The sequence below is a fragment of the Myotis yumanensis genome, unplaced genomic scaffold, assembly GCF_028538775.1.
Source record: "Myotis yumanensis isolate MYYU_CA2020_CCGP unplaced genomic scaffold, mMyoYum1.0.hap1 SCAF_11, whole genome shotgun sequence".
NCBI classification, from domain to species: Eukaryota; Metazoa; Chordata; class Mammalia; order Chiroptera; family Vespertilionidae; genus Myotis; species Myotis yumanensis.
This window is the reverse complement of record NW_027223762.1, coordinates 45,728,029-45,750,816: the sequence shown is the minus strand read 5'-3', so window position 1 is coordinate 45,750,816 and position 22,788 is coordinate 45,728,029. Positions and strand designations below refer to the sequence as shown.

The 22,788-nt window shown below is 38.3% G+C and overlaps 1 protein-coding gene across 6 annotated transcripts in view; it reads left to right on the top strand.

The window, feature by feature from the left end:
• Positions 1–5,129: 5,129 nt before the first annotated feature.
• Positions 5,130–22,788, top strand: part of GCFC2 (GC-rich sequence DNA-binding factor 2) — a 33,541-nt gene continuing 15,882 nt past the window's right edge. For 4 of the 6 annotated variants that reach the window (XM_070429569.1, XM_070429573.1, XM_070429574.1 and 1 more), the window contains exons 1-7: positions 5,130–5,434; positions 7,098–7,223; positions 8,802–9,026; positions 11,316–11,413; positions 14,151–14,266; positions 20,372–20,558; positions 22,015–22,138. In XM_070429569.1, coding sequence (XP_070285670.1) covers positions 5,149–5,434; positions 7,098–7,223; positions 8,802–9,026; positions 11,316–11,413; positions 14,151–14,266; positions 20,372–20,558; positions 22,015–22,138 — 1,162 coding nt within the window. In that variant the 5' untranslated portion in view covers positions 5,130–5,148. Of the gene's footprint in view, positions 5,435–7,097; positions 7,224–8,801; positions 9,027–11,315; positions 11,414–14,150; positions 14,267–15,031; positions 18,337–20,371; positions 20,559–22,014; positions 22,139–22,788 lie in introns of those variants that run through there. The other 2 variants (XM_070429572.1, XM_070429576.1) reach the window with 2 other exon arrangements.

Below are 22,788 nucleotides of genomic sequence, written 5' to 3'. Positions count from 1 at the left end.
AATAATTCAAAGGCTATGGGACTGTCCATGATAATTCTAGCTAATGAATTTAAATTTAAATGAGTTTATTGGGCTTTCAGAGACAAAGTTGTGTAATTTTTGCTATTCTTTTCCAGTAGGGCTTTTTTTTTTTTTTTTTTTTTGAGAGGTATAGCCCATATGCATAAAGGGAGTTTTCCTTACAGGAAATTTTTCCAAATTGCCTGCACTTGCCTATTTTTACAGGTTTCTGAGCATTCTTTTTAGGAAAATATAATTCCTAGTACTTTTAAATTTCTAAAAATTTCTAACAATTTTTCTGAAAACACAAGTTAAATTAGCATGTGGCAAAAAGGTATATTTCACATACTTAGTACTATACTAGTAGGTACATTATATTAAGAACAAATTCAAGTGGAGCAGGCCAAATGTTTGTCGGTCAAGTTGGGAAAATGCCTTGAATGAAGTTAAATAGGTTGGTGTGTCTCTGAAGAGAATAAATTGATTGTTTCAGGAAGATCCTAATATTACTTCTCATTCCTGGGTTTTGCTGGTAATAACTTTAGCAAAAGTATTTTGCTAATATAAGATCATGGCTTAATTTTTATAAGACTAAATAGAAGTTAGAATTAATGATGTGAGTGAAATTTAAGTTATGGAAGGTCCTATAAACGATAATCTACCTTTTAAACTGCTTGAAGGAACAGTTACTAAATTAGTCTGATGACACCTATTACTTGAGAAAAACACTTCATAAAGTTTTGTTTTTTCTTAAGTGGTCAAAGGCCATACAGAGTTCACATAATAGAATGAAGATAAAGGATATCATATTGAGAAGTCTTTTTCTTAGTTTAACAAAGGCTATCAAAATAGAACAATAAGCCCTAACTGGTGGCTCAGTGGATAGAGCATTGCCTGCAGACTGAAGGGTCCCAGGTTTGATTCCGGTCAAGGGCATGTACCTTGGTTGCGGGCACATCCCCAGTAGGGGGTATGCAGGAGGTAGCTGATCGATGTTTCTCTCTCATCAATGTTTCCAACTCTCTATCCCTCTCCCTTCCTCTCTGCAAAAAAATCAATAAGATATATATATATTTTAAAATAGAACAATAAGATTACTAGTAAAGAAAAAGCAAATGGGTAATGAAGAATAAGAAAATTAATCTTCCATTGTCTTGGGCGGAAGCTGCTTTTTCTGTAGTCAACAATGTGTTCCATCATCTTGGGTGGAAAATTTCTATAGTCAGAAGCTTCTGGACAATTCCTAAGAATCCTAAATTTAAGGTCAGAAGAAAGTGTATGTCTTTTAAGTTGAGATCAACATCCTGGAGTTTTAGTAGGATGTGGATGGTTAACATCACCAGGTGAGATGTATTCCATTGAGGCTTGAAGGCAGTTTTTTCTCTAACTCCTCTTTTGGAAAACTCAATATCCAGGTTTCAGAATATGTAGAGTCTACTTAGGTAGGTGTTTTAGAAACGCAGCTTGCTGGTGAAAAAGCTGGAGGCATCACATGAATCTCCTGTAGCATTCTGTCATATCAGCTTGTAATAGTTTAAAATCTACTATTGGCAATAATGTCCAAATGCATGAGGCAACCTGATTTTAACTCACAAAGAGACAACTTGTAATTTTAAGAAGAGATTGATCTTACTGCATCAAGGCTAATGGCAATAATTTGGGCATTGGAAATTTGAGGTTTTATAGAGCTTTGATAGTCATAGCTTTAGAATTTTGTGTGTTCTTCTCATTTTTCTTGGAGTCATAGATAAAGATAGTGAAGACTTTGAGTAAAAGATAAAGCAAGAGCCGAAACTGGTTTGGCTCAGTGGATAGAGCATCGGCCTGCGGACTGAAAGGTCCCAGGTTCGATTCTGGTCAAGGGCATGTACCTGGGTTGCGGGCACATCCCCAGTAGGAGATATGCAGGAGGCAGCTGATCGATGTTTCTCTCTCATTGATGTTTCTAACTCTCTATCTCTCTCCCTTCCTCTCTGTAAAAAAATCAATAAAATATATTTTTAAAAAAGATAAAGCAAGAATGAGATAGATGTAAAAGATAAAGTGAGAGTGGGTAGATAAAATACCCTGTATTTTTATAATGCCTTTCTCTCTCTTCTCTCTCTCTTTCTCTCTCTCTCTCTCTCTCTCCCCTTTCTTAAGTAGCTTGAATTGATGTATGTTATTCAGGTATGTGAAAGATGCACAACACCACTAATCATCAGGGAAATGCAAGTGAAAACCGTAATGAAATATCACTTCACACCTGTTGAAATGAACACAATTTCAAAAAAAAAAGAATAGGTATTGGCAAGTTATAAAATTTCAGTTATATAACAGGTATAAAACTTCATTTAAACAAAATAAATTTTTTCTGGAGATCTGCTATACAACATTGTGCTTATAATGAACAATGCTGTACTGTACACTTAGAAATTTTTTAAGAGGGTGGATCTCATGTTAAGTGTTCTTACCACAATCAAAAAATTTTTCAATAAGTAAACCTACTGGCTAATTTGGTTAATAGCACAAGACCATTGGGAGCAGGACCCTGTATGTTGTGACCCTCTGGTTGCAGAACAAGGCTCCTATCATAGTAAGTGCTAAAAAAATAGATGCTGAAAAAAATGAAAGCACAATTCAATGCATACTTTATTTTTTTTTAAATATATTTTATTGATTTTTTACAGAGAGGAAGGGAGAGAGATAGAGTTAGAGACATCGATGAGAGAGAAACATCGATCAGCTGCCTCCTGCACATCTCCCACTGGGGATGTGGCCACAACCCAGGTACATGCCCTTGACCGGAATCGAACCCGGGACCTTTCAGTCCGCAGGCTGATGCTCTATCCACTGAGCCAAACCGGTTTCGGCTTCAGTGCATACTTTAATGGATACATTTTCACAATATATATTTTTTAATTCCCAAAGAGCATATAAACATGACTTCCCAAAATGTTGTCTTCTGAGAACGTTTGACATAGGCTGCTTTAAAAATTAAAATATATCCATTACTTATAACAAGAGAGAATAAAAAAATAGCTCTCTAATAAGAAAGGAAGAAATTTCCCAAAGATTATTTGACACAATCTTTCTGTAAGTAGCATCTTTCTCACTAGAGGGAGCACAGAACACACTGATCAGTGGCAAGAGAAGCTGAATAAAACGCCATTTCACTTTAGGGGGAAATGGTATATTTGAGTATATATGACATCTATTTCCAGAAATTGGGAATTTTTCATATGTCAATTTTCTTCAATTATTAACCGCTGAAATTTTAAATTGTACAAAAGGTGATTAATGCAAAGTTTCCTAATAGTCAATTAATATAATAAGTTAGCAATGTAAGTAAATATACTATGGGTCTAATAAGAGATGTGGCAGCCGAAACCGGTTTGGCTCAGTGGATAGAGCATCGGCCTGTGGACTGAAAGGTCCCAGGTTCGATTCCGGTCAAGGGCATATACCTGGGTTGCGGGCACATCCCCAGTAGGAGATGTGCAGGAGGCAGCTGGTCGATGTTTCTCTCTCATCGATGTTTCTAACTCTCTATCTCTCTCCCTTCCTCTCTGTAAAAAATCAATAAAATATATTTAAAAAAAAAAAGAGATGTGGCATTATCCTTGTTCTCTTATGAGAACATATTCCTAGCGTTCATGAGAAAGAGCAAATACTATAAGGTAGTGATGATTATGGGTACCCAGAAAGGCTGTTTGAGGAAATTCTTGTTCTCTGGCTGCTCTTTTCCTGTTTCCATGTATAACCCTGCGAGGCATTTTACCCTTTAAAGTTGCACCTTCTTGGGTACATTTGAGGAAGAGGTCTATCTCATAGCCAATCCTAAGCCAGTGTGCCCAGCAGCCTGTTTCTATCTCCTCTGGCACTCTCAGCTCCAAAACTGAGGAGACATCAAGAAGGTGCTGCCACCACCCTGAACTCAGGGGCCAAACCCTTCATTCCCGCTAAAGACAGTGGAAGGAAGTTTCACTAAAGGCTTGGGGGGTGAGAGGGGGAAGTGGGGCAGCACTATATCTTAAAGTCCCTGTCCCTTTACCCTCTGCAACTGGGAACTTCTCCCTGGCCATCATTATTCCTCAGGTTCCAGACCCACTACCATCCCCAGGAAGTAACACCTTACCTTACCCTTTGAAAATGTTCCCATTTCTCTTTATCTTGGACTAGAGTTCCAATATTTCCTATGCAAGTATGTGCCAAATATTAAATGGGACATACTTACCTTAAAAAATTCCTCACTTATCTGAAATTCAGATTTTACTAGACATCCCCGCCCCCCACGCCCACCCCCTGCCTGCCCCTAAATGTAACAACTCCAGAGCATTTACTCTTCTTTCCCTGGGATCAGGGGAGGACGCCCACGGTTTCCCCTTTTATTAAAAAACTTCTGTTTCTTTCCCACCCAGGCCATACCAGAGAAAACCACTTCTCATTTCTCTCCCTTAGGACAAATATTTGGCTTATGTTTTAAATAGCAGAGCTCTTTTCTGTCTGTCCCAGTAATCTGTCACGTTTGTTAACATATTTGCAGCCTCCAACAAGTTGCATGGATCAATTTGTTCTCGGGTTTCAGAATAGCGTCATCCACACATTTAGTCCACTGAATTCATGTTCTATGGATGCCCAGAAGCAATCGTAAGATTCTCACTTATTTGTACACCTATCGTTAGGTGTATACGTAGGTGTATACGTTTATGCGTAGATGTTACTGTTTAGCTTTCAGAAGCAATACACACACACCCCACACTTCTTTTTGTTTAATTCCTGGTTAGAGGGAGAACTTCACTCTCTCCAGAAAGTAGGAAACAGAGACTGGGTTCCAGGCCGGGACGCGGGCAGAGCTAGTCCCAGGCAGGGTGGCACCAGGACACCCGGGAGTGCTGCTCTCCAAGGCACTGAGTGCGGGCGCCTGGGGGAACCTGCTGGCACCACCCGCACGGGCCGGCCTCCCAGCGGGAACACTTAGCCTCCCGGGTCCCAGGTCCACCCACTCCCAGAAGGCGAGGCACGCATGCGCAGAGCGAAGAGGGCGTGGCCAGTGCGCGGAGCGGGCGCGCGCAGGCAGTGGCCGGCGGGAGGCGGGGGCGCGCGCGGCGTCGCCGGGCGGTGACCTAGGTTGGCTGCGCCGGAAGTGGGCGCGCGCTGGTCTCGGCCATGGCTCACAGGCCGAAAAGGACCTTCCGGCAGCGTCGAGCCGACTCCAGTGACAGCGACAGCGCGGAGGAGCGGTCGGTTGAACCCGGGGCGCCGGGGGAGCAGGCAGTCCCGGGCCCTGCGGAGGAAGGGTCGCCCCCTGAAGGAGGCCAAGCGGAGGCAGCAGCGGAAAGGCCCCTTCGCGTCCGGGGCCCTCGGGGCCGGGGCCGGGGCCGGGTCTGGGCCACTTCCCGGCGCGCGGCCCCCGGAGCTGCTCCCCGAGCGGACGGCGGCTCGGGCGCCCCAGGTGACTTGGGACGGCGGGGCGGGCGCCCCAGGTGACGGGGTATGGCGGGGCGGGGAGAAGCCACTAGAGGTTTCTGTAACCCGCTGCTGACCACGAGCGACGCGCAATCGTGGGATGGTGAGCGCGTCGACCGGCCCGCAGCCCGCATCTCCCCACTGGGCGCCTGGGGGGAGTAGAAGGGATCCTGCGCGGTTTGGAGGCTCATCTGCACCATCAGATGAACCATCACCAGTTATAGCTTTAGTGCAGGACTCGCTATTTATGTTAAATCACAAAAGAGTTAAATCAGTTATTTGCGAAAACCGAGATAAAAATAACTATACATGTATGTATGTATGTATGTATATATGTATACATATATATACACACATATATATCAGTAACAGTACATTGATGACACTGTAGACTGTCAATAAAGGCGTTAAATACAATGCAGTAATTTTTAAGTACCTATGTGTTCCTAAGTATAGGATTCAGGCAGCATAAATGTGTTTGCATAGAATGTGTGTTTTTCTACTCTATGTAAGTCTTGTCACCAGAAAGGGACTGGGACTGGAATGCGTCTGCCCCTGCCATGGTCTGGAACGTGTGGGTTCTTGATTTCGTGTAGGACAGGAGCCCAGGTGATTTTGAGAGTGTGTTTATTACAACGTGGAGCAGATAAACAAAAGAAAGGCTTAAGATAGACGAGGCAAGATCACAGCAGCAGGAGTGAGCCCAGCCTGGGCTGCGTGGACGCGGGGAATGCATTACCCAGGCAACAGGAGAGCCCTTGGAGACAGGTGCAGAGCTGCTGCAGCCTGCTGCTCCCCTGGTTGCAAGTACCCTGGGGGCGCTTGGAGCTTAGGAGAAAAGGAAAGGGGGTGCAGGTGTGCTCAAGAGAGAGCACACACTGGTCCTTCGTCTTAAGGGTTTTTATCTGTTTTCCAAAGGCCAGAGATTTAGGGAGGTCTAAGGAGAGGATCTCAATAGAAGATTCAACAGCTTTTCTGGTGTGTCCTTTGATATATGCTGATGAATCAAAATGAGCCAATAGGGGAATGTGGGACCATTTCTCTGGTCAGCTTCACTGCTTTACTTTTATCTTGGATTTGTTTGTCCCTAAGTGGGTTTTGGTATTTATCATCCCCCCCCCCACCCCCCCCTGGAAATTTAGTTGAAAGCCCTGCTTCTCCACTGGTTAACTTTGTGACTTTGGACGTGTTATTTAGCCTCTCCAGTACTGATGAGGACACGAGTTCTTCTCAGTAATAGAATTGTGAATAGTAAATGAAGTAAACTATATAAAACAAATTCCAGTGTGCCTAACACATTCTAAGTGCACATTCACTTTGTTGTTTTATACTTATTCACTACAACTATTTTTTTCATTTTGGTTTTTTGTTTGTTTTTCTCTGGTGTTCCCTTTCCTCTTCTCATTGCATCCTTTAAAGGAGTATTTTACTCCTTTAAAGGAATACAAGTAGGGTAAGTTTTTGTATATTTTTTAGACCATCCATTGGTTTCAGAGAGAATGGAAGTTGGAGAAAGATCTGTATGTCTACTTTAAGTTTGTGGAGTAAAGTTAGAACACCATATACATATGCCATGGTGTTGCTCAGAATTTTAATTATTGATTCTAATATCCTGTCTCTTTTTGTTACATTAAAAAATATTCCGTTAGAATGCAGAACAGTTGATCTTTCAACAGATGAAGAGGATGGAACATACGATGCCTCAGAAACTAAGGATGATCAGAGTTCATCTTCCGACAGCTCTAGCTCTCTGGAAGAAGAATTTTCATCAATAGGTTGGTAATTTTTGTGATTGTTGTTTAAGAACTTTATTTCTAATATCAGTATTTTCTGTACCATTGATCTTATTATTAACATAAACTGTAGTCAAGTATGGGGCAAGTAGGTCATTACTAATGATGGTCAAAGTTTCTGACCATTACATTTCTATTACATAACATGCCCAAGGTCAGACAGCTTATAAGAAGCACAGCTGAGATTCAAACCCAGTCACTGCCCCAGAGCCTATGTCCTTTTTTTAAAAACATGTTTTTTATTGATTTCAGGAAGAGAGAGACAGAAACATCAATGATGAGAGAATCCTTAATCCGCTGCCTCCTGCACGCCCCACACTGGGGATCGAGCCGCATCCTGGGCATGGTCCCCGACTGGGAAGCAAACCATGACCTCCTGGTTACATAGTGGCTTCCAGTTATTGCCACGTACCAGAAGTAGCACTTCAGTAGCTACTGCTTCATAGCACTTTTTGTTTTTCTTAAGCACTGGTTATCTGAAATCTCTCTCTCTCTTTACATTTCTGCATCTCCAGGAATTTCACCTTTTTGTAAATTTATTTTCAAAGGAATTTGGACCAGTTTGTGGGAAAGGTTAGAAAATAATTACTTGAGCCTCAATGACTTGACACCCCTCATTAATATTTTGAAGTGCTTGAAATGGTAAAAATTTCTCTTGCCATTTTGTTTACCTTAGTATTTTGCTGATGAAACCATTTCTTCCCACAGTGTAAAGATTAATTTCAGTTTAGATCATGCACGAAGAAACGTGTTTTGAATTTAAAGAGTCCAAATTAATAAGGTTTATACTGTATAAAATAAAGAAAAAATAAAACAAAGCTCTATTTAAAAATGTTACTTAAATATTTTTTCACCTGGTAAATGAACCTGATTATTTCCTGTGCACTTTTTAACATCTCACATTTATTCACATGGGAATCACCACTCTACCTTGAAGGCTAACTTGGCTCTGTGATGATTGTAGTATGTTTCTCATTTCCCTATATGCCTGGATGTCCAATGGAGAGGGGTGGATCATAGTATAGTGTCCCTGTTACTTTGTATGTCAAACTAGTCTATCACCAACTAACCTGTTTCTTCCTGGCTGAAGAAACAAGTACATGTTTAATTTATTTGCAATACATGAATATTAAGGCTTTGTATTAGGTCTATTACCAACTAACCTCTTCAGTTGTAACTGACTGAGCAATTCATGCTAGGCCCTCTCCCATCTCTACCCTGACAATTCAGAGCTTCTGGAAATGTGAAATGGCTAGCCCTCAACAAAAAGTCAGCAACAGCACCTGATGACTAAAAGAATTAAAAGATATATTGGAGTGGATTCAGTGTATTTTCTAATACTTCTTCATTTGGTTCATTTAAAGATAAATTTTTAAAATTAAATAAAAATTATTTAATCTCTGTCAAAATAGTTTTCTTCTATTACAAAAGTATACTGTCATTTACATTCATATCAAAATAGTGGAAAAAAAATTAGAAAACCAGTTCTTTTTTTACTGTGAAGAATATTTATTTCTGTTGGTGTTTGGTTTTTAATATCCTCCTCTTTGTTTCTTTTAGTAAATATCCCTGATGCAGCTTTTATTCAGGCAGCCCGCAGAAAACGTGAATTGGCCAGGGCCCAAGAGGACTATATTTCTTTGGATGTAAAACATATTTCTACCATCGTTGATACGAAGAAAGATAGTGATAAAGATCCTGAGAGTGAGCCTGATGACCATGAAAAAAGAATACCATTTACCCTAAAGCCTCAAACACTTAGACAAAGAATGGCTGAAGAAACAAGTACATATTTAATTTATTTACAATATATGAATATCAAGGCTTTTTATTAGGATATAATATTATGATTAAAATCTCCATAAAAGCATAATGTAGTGTCTCATAGTCTAAAGCCGTGGTCGGCAAACCGCGGCTCTTGAGCCACATGCGGCTCTCTGGCCCCTTCAGTGTGGCTCTTCCACAAAATACCATGTGCGGGCACGCACGTACAGTGCAATTGAAACTTCGTGGCCCATGCGCAGAAGTCGGTATTTTGTGGAAGAGCTACACACTCAAGGGGCCAAAGAGCCGCATGTGGCTCATGAGCCGCAGTTTGCTGAGCCGCAGTTTGCCGACCACTGCTCTAAAGGATATTAAAGTTTTTTTTATTTAATACCAATTTGGTCAATGACATCATGACCTCTAAAAGACATGTTTGTATCAAAATTTATCAAAGGGTATGTATAATATTATTTACTACTAGAGGCCCAGTGCACGGATTCGTGCACGTGGGGTGCGTGGCCTGCAGGGATTGGCCAGCTGTGGGAGCAGCCATTCATCCCAGTCAGCCAAACGATGCTCCCACTATGGGAGCTCACTGACAACCAAGGGGCAGCTCCTGTGTTGAGTGTCTGCCCCCTGGTGGTCAGTGCACATCATAGTGACTGGTCGACCAGTCATTCTGTTCTGGTCGTTCCGCCATTCGGTCACGGGGCTTTTATATATATAGACTAGAGCAGCAGTCGCCAACTGGTGGTCCGTGAGGTTCGAAAGTTGGGCGACCGCCGGACTAGAGGCCCAATGCACGAAATTTGTGCATGGGGGAGGGAGGTCCCCTCAGCCTGGCCTGTGCCATCTTGCAATCTGGGATCCCTTGCTCCTAATTGCCCGCCTGCTCGCTCCTTACCGCTTGGCTCACTGCTCCTTAGCACTGCCATCGAGGCCGGAGAGGCTCCCGCCACCGCCGCTGTGCTTGCCAGCCATGAGCCCGGCTTCTGCCTGAGCAGTGCTCCTGCTGTGGGAACACACTGACCACCAGGGGGCAGCGCCTGCGTCGAGCATCTGCCCCCTGGTGGTCAGTGCGTTTCATGGCGACTGGTTGTTCTGGTTGTTCCGCCCTAAAGGTCACTGGGCTTTTATATGTATAGTAGAGGCCCGGTGCACAAAATTCTTGCACAATTAGGGTCCCTAGGCCTGGCCGGCTATAAAAGCCGATCTGCGGGGCTACCAGTGGGGCAGTTGGAGGGGCCTTGGCTGGCCTGGGGCATGTGGGCTGGGGGCAGCTCCTGCATTGAGCATCTGCCTCCTGGCTGGTCAGTGCGCACCATAGCGACAGTCATTTGCTGTTCGGTTGATTTGCATATATTAGGCTTTTATTATATAGGATAGATCATTTGATCTCCACTTGATCTTTTTGACAGGTTAAAAAAATTTCAAAGCCTTATTTTTGGTATTGAAAACTTTCATTGTCACCTTTATAAAGATGGGTTTTTATTGATTTTGTGGTGTTTGGTTTTTTTAGAGTGAAAGGGAGAGGGGCGGGAGAGAGAGAAACATTGATGTGAGAGAGAAACATTGATTAGCTGCCTCCCCCACACAACCCAATCGGGAATTGAACCTGAAAACTGGGCATATGCCATGGCCAGGAATTGAACCAATGACCCTTCAATGCACAGGACAATGCTCAACCAACTGAGCCATGCTGGCCAGGGTGTATAAAGATTATTTTTTAAACGTGTAACATCTACAGGGATTTTAGGTGTCAGGTATTAAAATCTTTCCTGCTATAATAAACAATTTCCTCAACCAATAATCTTTAGATCTCAAAGGACCATTTTTACATTTATCATTTATAAACAATATTATGTTTGCCAACATTTTTGTTACTTCAAATACTATTATTTCAGAGTGAGAGTTGGTTCCTTATAACCCAAAAATTATTTTTAAATATTTAGATTCTCATGCAGAATTGAGAAACTGATAGGAAAAGTCAAATGTTTCTTTTTTTTTCAGGCTTTTTTTTATGAGTCTATGATGTTTTGAGTGGGACAGTTGGGTGATGAATACAGTTTCTAGAGTTAAATTGATAGATTCAAGGCCCAGCTTCAACACTGTCTTCAGACAAATTATTTAACCTTCTAATAATTGAGTTTTCTCATTTACAAAATGAGAGTAAATATTGTGAAGAATAAGTTAACACATCTAAAAGGCTGCTAAGCCAGCACATAATAAGCCCCCCAAAAACATTAGCTGCTGTATTAGAATTGGAAAAATATTGAATATTTATACATGAACTGTTATTGTTTTTCCTAGCAACCGGAAATGAAGAAACAAGTGAAGAAAGTCAGGAAGATGAAAATCAAGATATTTGGGAACAGCAGCAAATGAGGAAAGCAGTTAAAATCATAAAGGTAATATTTTTTTATGTCATGTATTAGTTTCCTGTGGCTCCTATAACAAATTGCCACAAATGTGACAGCTTAAAGCAAGAGACATTTATTCACCCACAGTTGTGGAGTCTGGAAGTCTGAAATCAAGGTGTTGCAGGGCTCTGCTCCCTTTGAGGGATCTCAAGGAAAATGTCTTTTTTGCCTTTTCTACAGGGATAAACTAGAACATACCTTAGAGGGCTTGCACCTCCAGGTGTTCCTTGCTTTGTGTCTACATTACTCCTTTGCCTTCTTCACATGGACTTCGCTGTGCTTCTACACCAGTGGTTCTCAACCTTGGCTGCACATTAGAATCACCTGGGAATCTTTTTAAAATCCTGATTTCTGGGCCTCATCCTCCGGAAATTCTGTTTCTTTGTTATGGGGTGGGGCCACAACATTAGTAACAAAGAAACAGAATTTCCGGAGGATGAGGCCCAGAAATCAGGATTTTAAAAAGATTCCCAGGTGATTCTAATGTGCAGCCAAGGTTGAGAACCACTGTTCTACACAGTGTCTCTTATAAGGACACTTGATGGATTTCAGGCCAACTTGATAATTTAGGATGATCTCATCTTGAGATGCTTCACTTAATTATACTCCACACAGACCCTTTTTCCAAGTAAGTTCATATTTGCAAGTTCCAGGGGTTAGAACATAGATATATCTTTTGGCAGGCCACCATTTAACCCACTATACTATGTACATACATGCTTTTCCCACTAGATTTTAAACACTTTCCACATATTTATTACAAGCTACTTGAAAGGAATGTGTCTTTATCTATTTATTTATATATATATATATACACACACACACACACGCATATATATTGATTTCAGAGAGGAAGGGAGAAAAAGAAAGAGATGGAAATATCAATGATGAGAAAGAATGATTAATCGGCTGCCTCCTGCATGCCCCACCCTGGGATCGAGCCCACAACCGAGGCATGTGCCCTGACCGGAAATCAAACTGTAACCTCCTGGTTCATGGGTTGATGCTCAACCACTGAGCTACGCTGGCTGGGCTATATCTTCATCTTTAATTGTATAGTAACTGACAGTATATAGTATATGGTAAGTTTCTTAAATGTGAAGTTTAAACAAATGGGTTTAAAACAAAATTCACAAACAAAAAGAATATTGTACTTGGGATCAGAAGTTCTGAATTTGGGTTCTAACACTACCACTAAAATATACGTTCCAGCCCAGTCGATGTGTCTCAGTGGTGGAGTGTCAACCTAGGAACCAGGAGGTCATGATTTGATTCCTGGTCAGGGGTTTCTGGCTCCATCCCCAGTATGAGGTGTACAGGAGGCAGCCAGTCAATGATTCTCTCTTATCACTAATGTTTCTCTCTCTCCCTCTCCCATTCTCTCTGAAATCAATAAAAAATTATATTTAAAAAATTAAATATACATCCCATGAAGTTAAGAATTATTAACTATCTTGTTCAGTGTTACATCCCCCAGTCCCTGGTATTGAGAGTGCTCTATAAATATTTATATGACTTTGAGCAAATTATTTAATTGTTATAAATCTCAGTTTTCTAAATCAATAACATGGGAATGATAATGTTACTTAACTGAGTAGTCTCTAATGCTCAAAATTACGATGATCTAAATCACAGTGCTTATAAATTGTATAATACTATAAAAATACAAGGTTTTATTTAATCTTTTAGTAAAAATGCTAAGAAAGTATTATAAAAATCTCCATGTTATTAAAACTAAAAAACTGCCGAAACCGGTTTGGCTCAGTGGATGGAGCGTCGGCCTGCGGACTGAAGGGTCCCGGGTTCGATTCCGGTCAAGGGCATGTACGTTGGTTGCGGGCACATCCCCAGTGGGAGTGTGCAGGAGGCAGCTGGTCGATGTTTCTCTCTCATCGATGTTTCTAACTCTCTATCCCTCTCACTTTCTCTCTGTAAAAAATCAATAAAATATATTTTTAAAAAAAAAAAAAAAAAAAAAAAACTAAAAAACTAAGTAAAGGTTGGTCTTTGGTTGCAATTTAGAAGTTTCTGACCAGGGAAATTATTTAGAAGACTATTTATGACTATAACAGGCTTAGTCCTGTTCCCCCCCCCCCCCCTTTTTTTTATTGAAATCAGTATAACAACATTAAAAAAATACTTTTGAGGAAAAACATGCCACAGTACTTATTCTTAACTACTCAAGTTTGCATAATTCCTTTTTACTTTAGATAATAAACCAAACTAGCTTTAAAAACACCGAGAACCATGCTTTTGTGAAATATAAAATTTGTGCCCTGTCCTGGTGGCTCAGTTGGTTGAAGTATCAGTCCATACACCAAAAAGTTTCAGGTTCGATTCTTGTTCAGGGCACATACCTAGGTTGTGGGTTTGATTCCCAGTCAAATGCATATGGAAGACAACCCATCAAAGTTTCTTTCTCTCCCTCTCTCCCTCTCTATCTCTCTCTTCCTCTTTCTTTAAAAATCAGTTTTTTAAAGCCATGTCCTCAGGTGAGGATTAAAGAAAAAGAAAAATAAGATTTTGTAATTTGCCTCTTACATGTTAACTTAAACTTCTTTATTTGAAAACTGAGAATTTAAAATATTTTATTGTAACTATGAAAAATGTCAATGGCATAGAATTTTAAATTGATATAGTGAAATCTTGAAGCATATAATCTTTTGTGTTATTAATAATTGTAAGATTAACGAATGTTGAAAACTAATTTTAATATTATTTTTAGGGAAGAAACATTGATCTTTCTCACAGTAGTGAATTTCAAACAGTGAAGAAGTTTGATACTTCCATTTCATTTCCACCAGTAAATTTAGAAATTATAAAGAAGCAATTAAATAGTAGGTAAGTAATATTCATATTAAAATTTACACTTGTCCTAGATATTTAATAGTGAAAAGTTAGCACTATATGTATATTATTTTAAACTATTAAATACAAGTATTAATCTTAAATAGATTGATAGGAAAAATAGCATCATCTATGTTACCATACTAGCACAACTGATTTCTTTTTTCATATATGTCTTTTTAATCTTTATAAGAGGTATGTATTACATGGCTAAATTCAATAAATATCAAATTCTGTGGGGTAGGATATTTTTCCATTGATTTTTAGAGAGAGTGGGAGAGAAATATCGATGTGAGAGAAACACATCGATTGGTGGCCTTCTTCACATGCCCTGACCAGGGACCAGGCTGGGGAAATTCTGTGTTTTTTTTTACTTAGTGTTGTATTAAACATTTATCTGCATTGTTAAATAGCCCTTAATTTTTTAAATATTATATTGGGAGTGATGACACCAAGGTGCCAGAATACAAAACTCTAGATGTCATTTCTTCATAGAGATACCAACTTAACAACAATATGTGTTTCAAAAGCCTTTTGAGAACACCAGAAACCAGTTAGGAAGTCACAGTACCCCAGGTAGGCTCAAAGCCAAGAATAGTCACATTGTAGTGGGTAAAAAAAGCCATTTCATTTCATCTGCATCAGCCCCTCCCATAAGCCATCACTGCTTGTGATTAAAGAGAAAAATCTCAACTCATGGCTTCTCCATTGGAAGGGAAAAAGAAGAGTGAAACATACATCCAACATTCTTTCTTTTAGGGAGACTGCCCAAAGGACTAATTTCTGCCTTATCTATCTTGGAACACTAATGGGGAACTGTCATACCTTGAATGCCTGGGGCCACAGAAGATAAAAGAGAGTTCAGTGGCTTACTGCAGAGCCAGCCAAAGGGAACAAGAGACTATGAACTCCTGACAAAGAAATCCACAAACCTCTGTATTTGGGAAATTTCATGTAGAAGCCCAGAGAAGATGCATCCCCCATAAAAAGTTTGAGAACACACCCTCTCCCTAAAGAATCTCTAGCCAGGCTGATTGGTGAAGTTCCTCTCCAGTACAAAGCATTTTCAAATACACAAAACAAAACAAAAATAACTAAACACATGGAAAAACAGGGAGACATTGCTCAATCAAAGAAACAAAGTAAATCTTCAGAACCAATCCTGAAGAAACAGATCGTGAATTACCTAAGAATTTATACTAATCCTCTTAAGCTCAGTGTGCTATAAGAGAACACAACTAAATGAACTCAAGATAATACATGAACAAAGTTAGAATATCAACAGAGAAACTATAAAAAAAAAACATTCTGGAGATGAATACAGTAATTGAATTGAGAAGCTTGCTAGAGGAGATCAATGGGCTTGATCAAGCAGAAGAAAGAAATAGTGACTAGTAAGACTGATCATTTGAAATTATCAAGTCAGAAACAAAAAGGAAAAAGAATGAAGAAAAGTGAAGAAAGTTTAAGGGATTCATAGAACACCATCAACCAGAACAATATACAGTGGGGCCTTGACTTAGGAATGTCCCGACTAACGAGTTTTTCAAAATACGAGCCGTCTCTCGGCCGATTTTTTGCTTTGAGTTTCGAACTAAAATTCAGGTTATGAGCCAGCTTCAGATACCCCATCGCTAGTTGGCGCAGCGAACGTCGCAGTGAACGCCACAACATCAGCCTAGCATCACGTGTCTCACTGGTTCCCTTTTTGATTTGACATACGAGTAATTTGAGTTATGAGCTCTGTCACGAAACGAATTAAACTCGTAAGTCAAGGCCCCACTGTATACATTATGGAAGTCCAAGAAGAAGTAGAGAGGCAGAATCGGGCAGAGAGTTTATCCTATATAATAAAAGGGTAATATGCAAATTGACCCTAATGGCAGAACAACCAGGAATGACTAGTAGTTATGACGTGCACTGACCACAGGGGGAGTGCCTCTCAGCCAGAAGCCAGCTCATGGTTGGCCAGCATAGTGGTGGTGGTGACAGGAGACTCTCCCGCCTCTGCAGCAGTGCTGAGGATGTCCTACCCACAAGGAGTAGGCCTAAGCTGTTAGTTGGACATCCCCCAAGGGGTCCCAGACTGCAAGAGGGTGCAGGCCAGGCTGAGGGATGCCCCTGAATGCACGAATTTTCATGCACCGGACCTCTAGTGAATATATAATGGCCAGAAACTTTTAACAATCTGTGGAAGAAAATGAATTTCAATAACTTCAAAGGACTCCAATGAGATGAAGCCAAAATGGCTTACACTGAGACACATTATAATAAAATTTTCTAAAGGCAAACAATTTTGAAAGCTTCTAAAGCACCTTATCATGAACAAGGGAGCCCCATAGATTTCTCAACAGAAACAGGCCAAAATGGAGTAGGATGATATATTGAAAAGTTCTGAAAGAAAGAAACTGCCAACTGAGAATACTACATCCAGCAAAACTGTTCTTCACATATGATGAAGAAATAAAGACCTCCTCGAATAAATAAAAACTGAGGAAGTTCATCACCACTAGATCTGCCTTAGAAAAATTGCTGTGAGAAGTCCTTCAAATTGCAATGAAAGGACCCTAGACAGCACAAAGCATACACAAATATAAAGTTCTTAGTAAAGTTAAATATATAGACAAACAGAATTCTGTAATACTGTAAGGGTGGTGTGAAAATTACTTTTAATTCAGATATAGAAATTAAAATATAAAAAAACAACTATATATTAATGAATATAAATTTAAAAATGTAATGTAGGACATTAATAATAAGTGGAGGGGAAGATGTAAAGGAGAAATTTTGTATGTGATTATTACCAAATTAGTAGATTATTACAACTTTAAAATGTTTTGTAGCCCTAGCCAGTTTGACTCAGTGGATAGAATGTCAGCTGCAGATTGAAGGGTCCCGGGTTTGATTCTGGTAAGGCCACATACCTCGATTGCAGGCTCCTCCCCTTCTTGGGCCCTGGTTGGGGCTCATCCAAGAGGTAACCAATGGGTGTGTTTTTCCTCACATCTAGTTTTCTGTCTTTCCCTCTTTCTTCTACTCTAAAAATCAATGGAAAAATATTCTCAGGGGAAGATTTAAAAAATAAATATATACATACATACATACATAAAGTGTTTTTGTAATCCCTGTGGTAAATACAAAGGAAATACCTATAAAAGAGGCACAAAAAATGAGAAAAGACTCCAGAGCATATCACTACCACCCTCTCCTCTCCCCCCCAAAGAAAGAAGGTAGAAAGACAGAAAAAAAGAGACAAAATGGATATAAAGTGGTTTACAAAATGGCAGTAGTAACTCCTTCCATTTCACTAATCACTTTATATATAAATGGATTAAACTCTACAATCAAAATACTTCCAGTGGCTGAATGAATTAAAAAATAAAAAAAAACAAGATCCAACTATTTGCTTACATTAAAGAAGGGATACCTCAAATCAACAATCCAACTTTACACTTCAATGAATTAGTTAAACCTAATTGCAGACCCTAGCCAACCATAATTTTTCTGGCTATGGTTTCTATATCATATAGTTTTAAACTACATTATCTACTAAAAATAGAATTACATGATCCAGCAGTCCCACTTTTGGGTACATAGCCAAAAGGATTGAAAATAATTGAAGAGCTATTTGCACATCCATGTTCATTACAGACCTTAATTGTAATAACTTAGAAGTGGAAGCAACCAAGTATTCATCAACAGTTGAATAGATAAAGAAAATGTGGAGTATTTATCAACCTAAAAAAAATGGAAATCCTGTCGTGCTACAAATTGATAAACCTTGAGAACTAAGTGAAATAAGCCAGTCACAGATAAATAAATACTATATGATTCTACTTACATGAGTTATCTCAAGTTGACAAACTTTAGAAACAAAAAGTAGAATGGTGGTTGCCAGGGGAATGGGGAAGAGGAGGAAAGGGCTAGAAATACAGCAGTTACAGTTACATTGTTGATCAGTAAACATAGAGTTTTAGTTCAGCAAGATGAGAAAGGTCTAGAAATCAGTTTCACAATGTACATGTAGTTAATACTATTATATTGAACTTAAAGTGGTTAAGATTATAAATTTTGCTAAAAATTTTTTGACTATAACCCTATATAATAAAAGCCTAATATGCTAAGTGTCTGGTCGTCCAGTCGGCCATTCAACCAATCAAAGTGTAATATGCTAATGATATGCTAAGGCTGCTCAACTGCTCACTATAATGTGCACTGACTATCAGAGGGCAGATACTCAACGCAGGAGCTGCCCCCTGGTGGTCAATGTGCTCCCACAGGGGGAGCACCACTCAGCCAGGAGCCGGGCTCATGGCTGGTGAGTGCAGTGGCAGTGGAGGGAGCCTCTCCCGCCTCCACAGCAGTGCTAAGGATATCTCCCAGACTGCGAGAAGGCACAGGCCGGGCCGAGGGACACCCCCCCCCCCCGAGTGCATGAATTTTATGCACCAGGCCTCTAGTAAAAAATAAAAAGCATAATAGTAATATTCATCCATATAGTTGATATATAATTTACTTAAGTATTTCTCTGTTGGACATTTTTCTAAATTTTCTTGATTATAGATAATGCTACAGATAATGAACATTTTGTTTCTGTAGATCATTTCATCTGTTATATTACTTCTTCAAATAAATATCCAGGGAAAGTTGACCTTGGCAAAAGTTATGCATATTTTTTTAAAACATTTTTTCCTTAATGTTTAGAGAGGGAGGAAGGGAGAGAGAGAAACATCGATGAAAGAGAAACATGGATCGGCTGCCTTCTGCATGCCCCACACTGGGGATCAAGCCCACAGCCCAGGCATGTGCCCTGCCTCGGAATCAAACCAGCAACTTCTTGGTGCATAGATCGATGCTCAACCACTGAGCCATACCAGCTGGGAATTTATGCATATTTTTATGGCTCTTGATAGAGATTACCTTTCAAAACACAGCTTTATTCTACTGCTCCTTTAAATAGTATTAATCTTAAAATAATGGCATTTTTGCTAAAATTAAGGCAAACCCCATAATAGTTTGTTTCATTTTAAATGTTTTCTGCTTTACTACTTAGGATGTAGTGTGCATCTTTAGATGTATAAAAGAATAAGTCTGATAGTAAAAGTCTAATTAGTTATTATAATATTTGATACAAGGAGAGATTTTATTTCTCCTGTCAAAGCAAGTACTGTATTTTTTTTTTTGCAAGTACTGTGTTTTTAAAGATTTTCTTCTTTTTTTTTTTTTACTACCTGGGAATTTTTTTGATATCCTAGGAAGAGGTTAAATTTTTCCTCCCTTGTATCTTTTGTATAAATCAGCTTTAAAGTAACTTCATACCTTTATCATATTGCAGCCATAATGTCTTGGTCATAGTTGTTCAGTTAAATAGTTTGACATAGGAAACATTTTATAGCATTTTATAGTGAAATAAATATATGGAAATCTTCAATTGTAGCAGTTTTTAAATATTATGTTATCTCTGTATTCTAGCCCACGGCTGTTTTTGTAAATAAAAGTTTTATTGGAACTTAGGCTTGTGCATTTATGTGTTGTCTGGCTGATTTCATGCTACAACACAGAATTGAGTACATAGTTGCAACACAACCATCTAGCCTCCAAAGCTCAAAATATTTACTATGCGGACTTCATAGAAAAAATTCTCCAACCTTAGTTCTACATCAATGCTTTTCAGTAGTGATGTTAAATAATGAAGTTGCCTTAATTCAACATTATTTTTGTAACAACCTAACTATCATTTACTGTTTTTTTTTCAATACTCCTTTAGTTGGAAGAACTAGAATTACAACTATTTCATGTAGTATTGCATATAACTCAGGATTTTATGCAAAAGGAAAGGACTGAAAATACCCTGTTATTAGCTTGAGCACCTAAAAACCTAAGTGTCCTTTCCCACCTTTCCCTTCGAGTCCGCTTCCTTTGTGATGCTCTCCTCTGCTCAGCAAATCTCATAAGCCCAGGTTTATGTGCTTGTCAGTTTCCTTGCTGGTCTCTGTAAGGTAGCTTTGAAAAACTTTCATCAGACTGCTACTTACTATAGTAGAAATGAAAGTATGAAAAATAAGTCAGTTTTTATTTGTCTTTATTATATTTCTATAGATTAACATTACTGCAGGATACTCACCGCTCACATCAGAGGGAATATGAAAAATATGTAGAAGATGTCAAGAGCTCAAAGAATGCCATCCAGAACCTAGAAAATTCATCAAATCAAGCTCTAAATTTTAAATTCTATAAAAGCATGAAAATTTATGTGGACAATTTAATTGACTGTCTTAATGAAAAGGTACATGGCTATAGATATTGATACCTATTTTTTATAGAGAAATTCTCTTACCATGTGATTTACAAAAAGCCTAAATTCCACAACTAAATACTTACCTCTAGTATTTTTCTTTATACATTTTTATATACTATGATATTAAGCATTCACTTAATGTTGGATAGCTAGGAGAGTATAAAGTTTTGTATATAAATGTTTGCGTTAAACTTTCATCTGTTTAAGAAAAATTCCTAAAAAGTGAATTATTAAGTCAAAGGGTCTAGATATTTCTAAGGCTTATGAAACATTGCTAAACTATCCTCAAGAAAGATTGTATGTTTTATTTTTAGTTTACTACATTAAAAAAGTTATTGTTTTATATATTTATTTTAGACAGACCCTTTGTTTTACTAACACATGTAGTTTTTCTTCTTTTGAATTATTTTTCCCCTTTGCCTGATTATCTTTTTGGTTCAATTGGGGATTTTTTTCCCTTTTTTTTCTTGTTTTTTTCCCCCCAGCTTTTTATTGCTTTAAATTTTTAATGCTTTATCCTACTTGATGTAGATAAACTTTCTAGTTTGTTTTGTCTTCTGGTTTTGTTTTTGCAATGGTTTTCCAGCATCCACTTTTTTGAAATACTGTGTTAATCAGATTCGTGAATCATTTTTTTCCTTTATAGTTTCTGTTTTTTTATATACATTCTAAGTCCATATATTAAGATCTTGAGTTCCTTTTTTATAACCATTTTAGAAATACAGTACACTCTACTTTCTGCATTTTTTTATTTACTATTATTTTAAGTTGACCACCTTTAAATATCACTTGGTAATTACTTCCTGAAGTATTTATTACAATGTAGTTTTCATCATTCATCCTTAAAAAATCACACTGTTAAAGTCTTACTGGTTTACACATTGATGTGTCCATAGCAGCATCTGTGAAACATCATTGGAGTAGAGGAAATTGCCTCAGAAATATAAGAATGCCAGTTTCAATTAATCACTCATTTCTGCCTTACAGCTTTTTTACCTGTCTAGTTAGTCTCTTCTATTCTCCACTTTTTATAATTTTACCAGTTTCCTCAAGTCCCCCCCATACCACACACACACAGACTATTCCCTCAGCCTGTAAAAATGGCTACACCCAACAACCCATCATTTTCTCCTCTTCTATCTCAAACAAATAAAATTCTTATCTATCCACTCTTATCTATGTTCCTGACTTCAGCCCATTTGGTTTCATTATTTATGATATTTATAGCTGTGCTAGTACAGTAAGGTGATTTTCTGGTTTTGTTAATATTGACAGTATTGGCAGCTAGGTCTGTTCCTCACAGCATTTATTTTTTAACTGAGAGGTGATAGTATGCAAATGTTTGTATGAAAATTGAGCATATATACATGCTAATACATAAATAATTACATTTTATTATTTATTATTGATGATCCACAAAATGTTACTTATATATGTATTGCAGATTATCAACATCCAAGAAATAGAATCATCCATGCATGCACTCCTTTTAAAACAAGCCATGACCTTTATGAAACGCAGGCAAGATGAATTAAAACATGAATCAACGTATTTACAACAGTTATCACGTTAGTGTTTTACATCTTCAATATAATTCATTATTCATTATGCTAAATTATTAGCTAGAGAATAAAAATATTCCTGTATTTAGAAATAATGTTTTTAAGTATTTTTCCATGAATCTTTAACCAACTCCATTCTAAAAATCCCAAAACATTTACAGCTAGGGTTTTAAAAGGTCTTAAATTAAGTCTTAAGACTAAAAAATAAAAAATATAACCTCCAATTACTTAATATTGAGACAAAATATGTATATGGCCATTTAATGACTATTTTGATATGAGTTGACATAAATTCATAGACTTTGTCAGAAATCTAACTTTATAAAATTTCCATGGCCTTTCCACAGATTGGTTATGGAAGTTAAAGAAATTCTGGTTGATTTCAGTATAGAATCATGTGTAAAATCTCATTAAGATTGGGGTGGTTTTAGTTCTCACACTGGTTTTGTATTTTCTAAGTTGTCTTCCTTTGATTAAGGTGTTCAAGGATAGTGAAACTAATGAGACTATCAAGTAGGTGACAATAGCAAAAGCAAAATGACTTTCAAACAGGACATTGAGTTGGTCATGCATTATGGTATATGCCAAAATAGGAAATAATATGAATAACATATTGGTAATGCAAATGTATCTAGCACTTAGCTACATGGACAAAA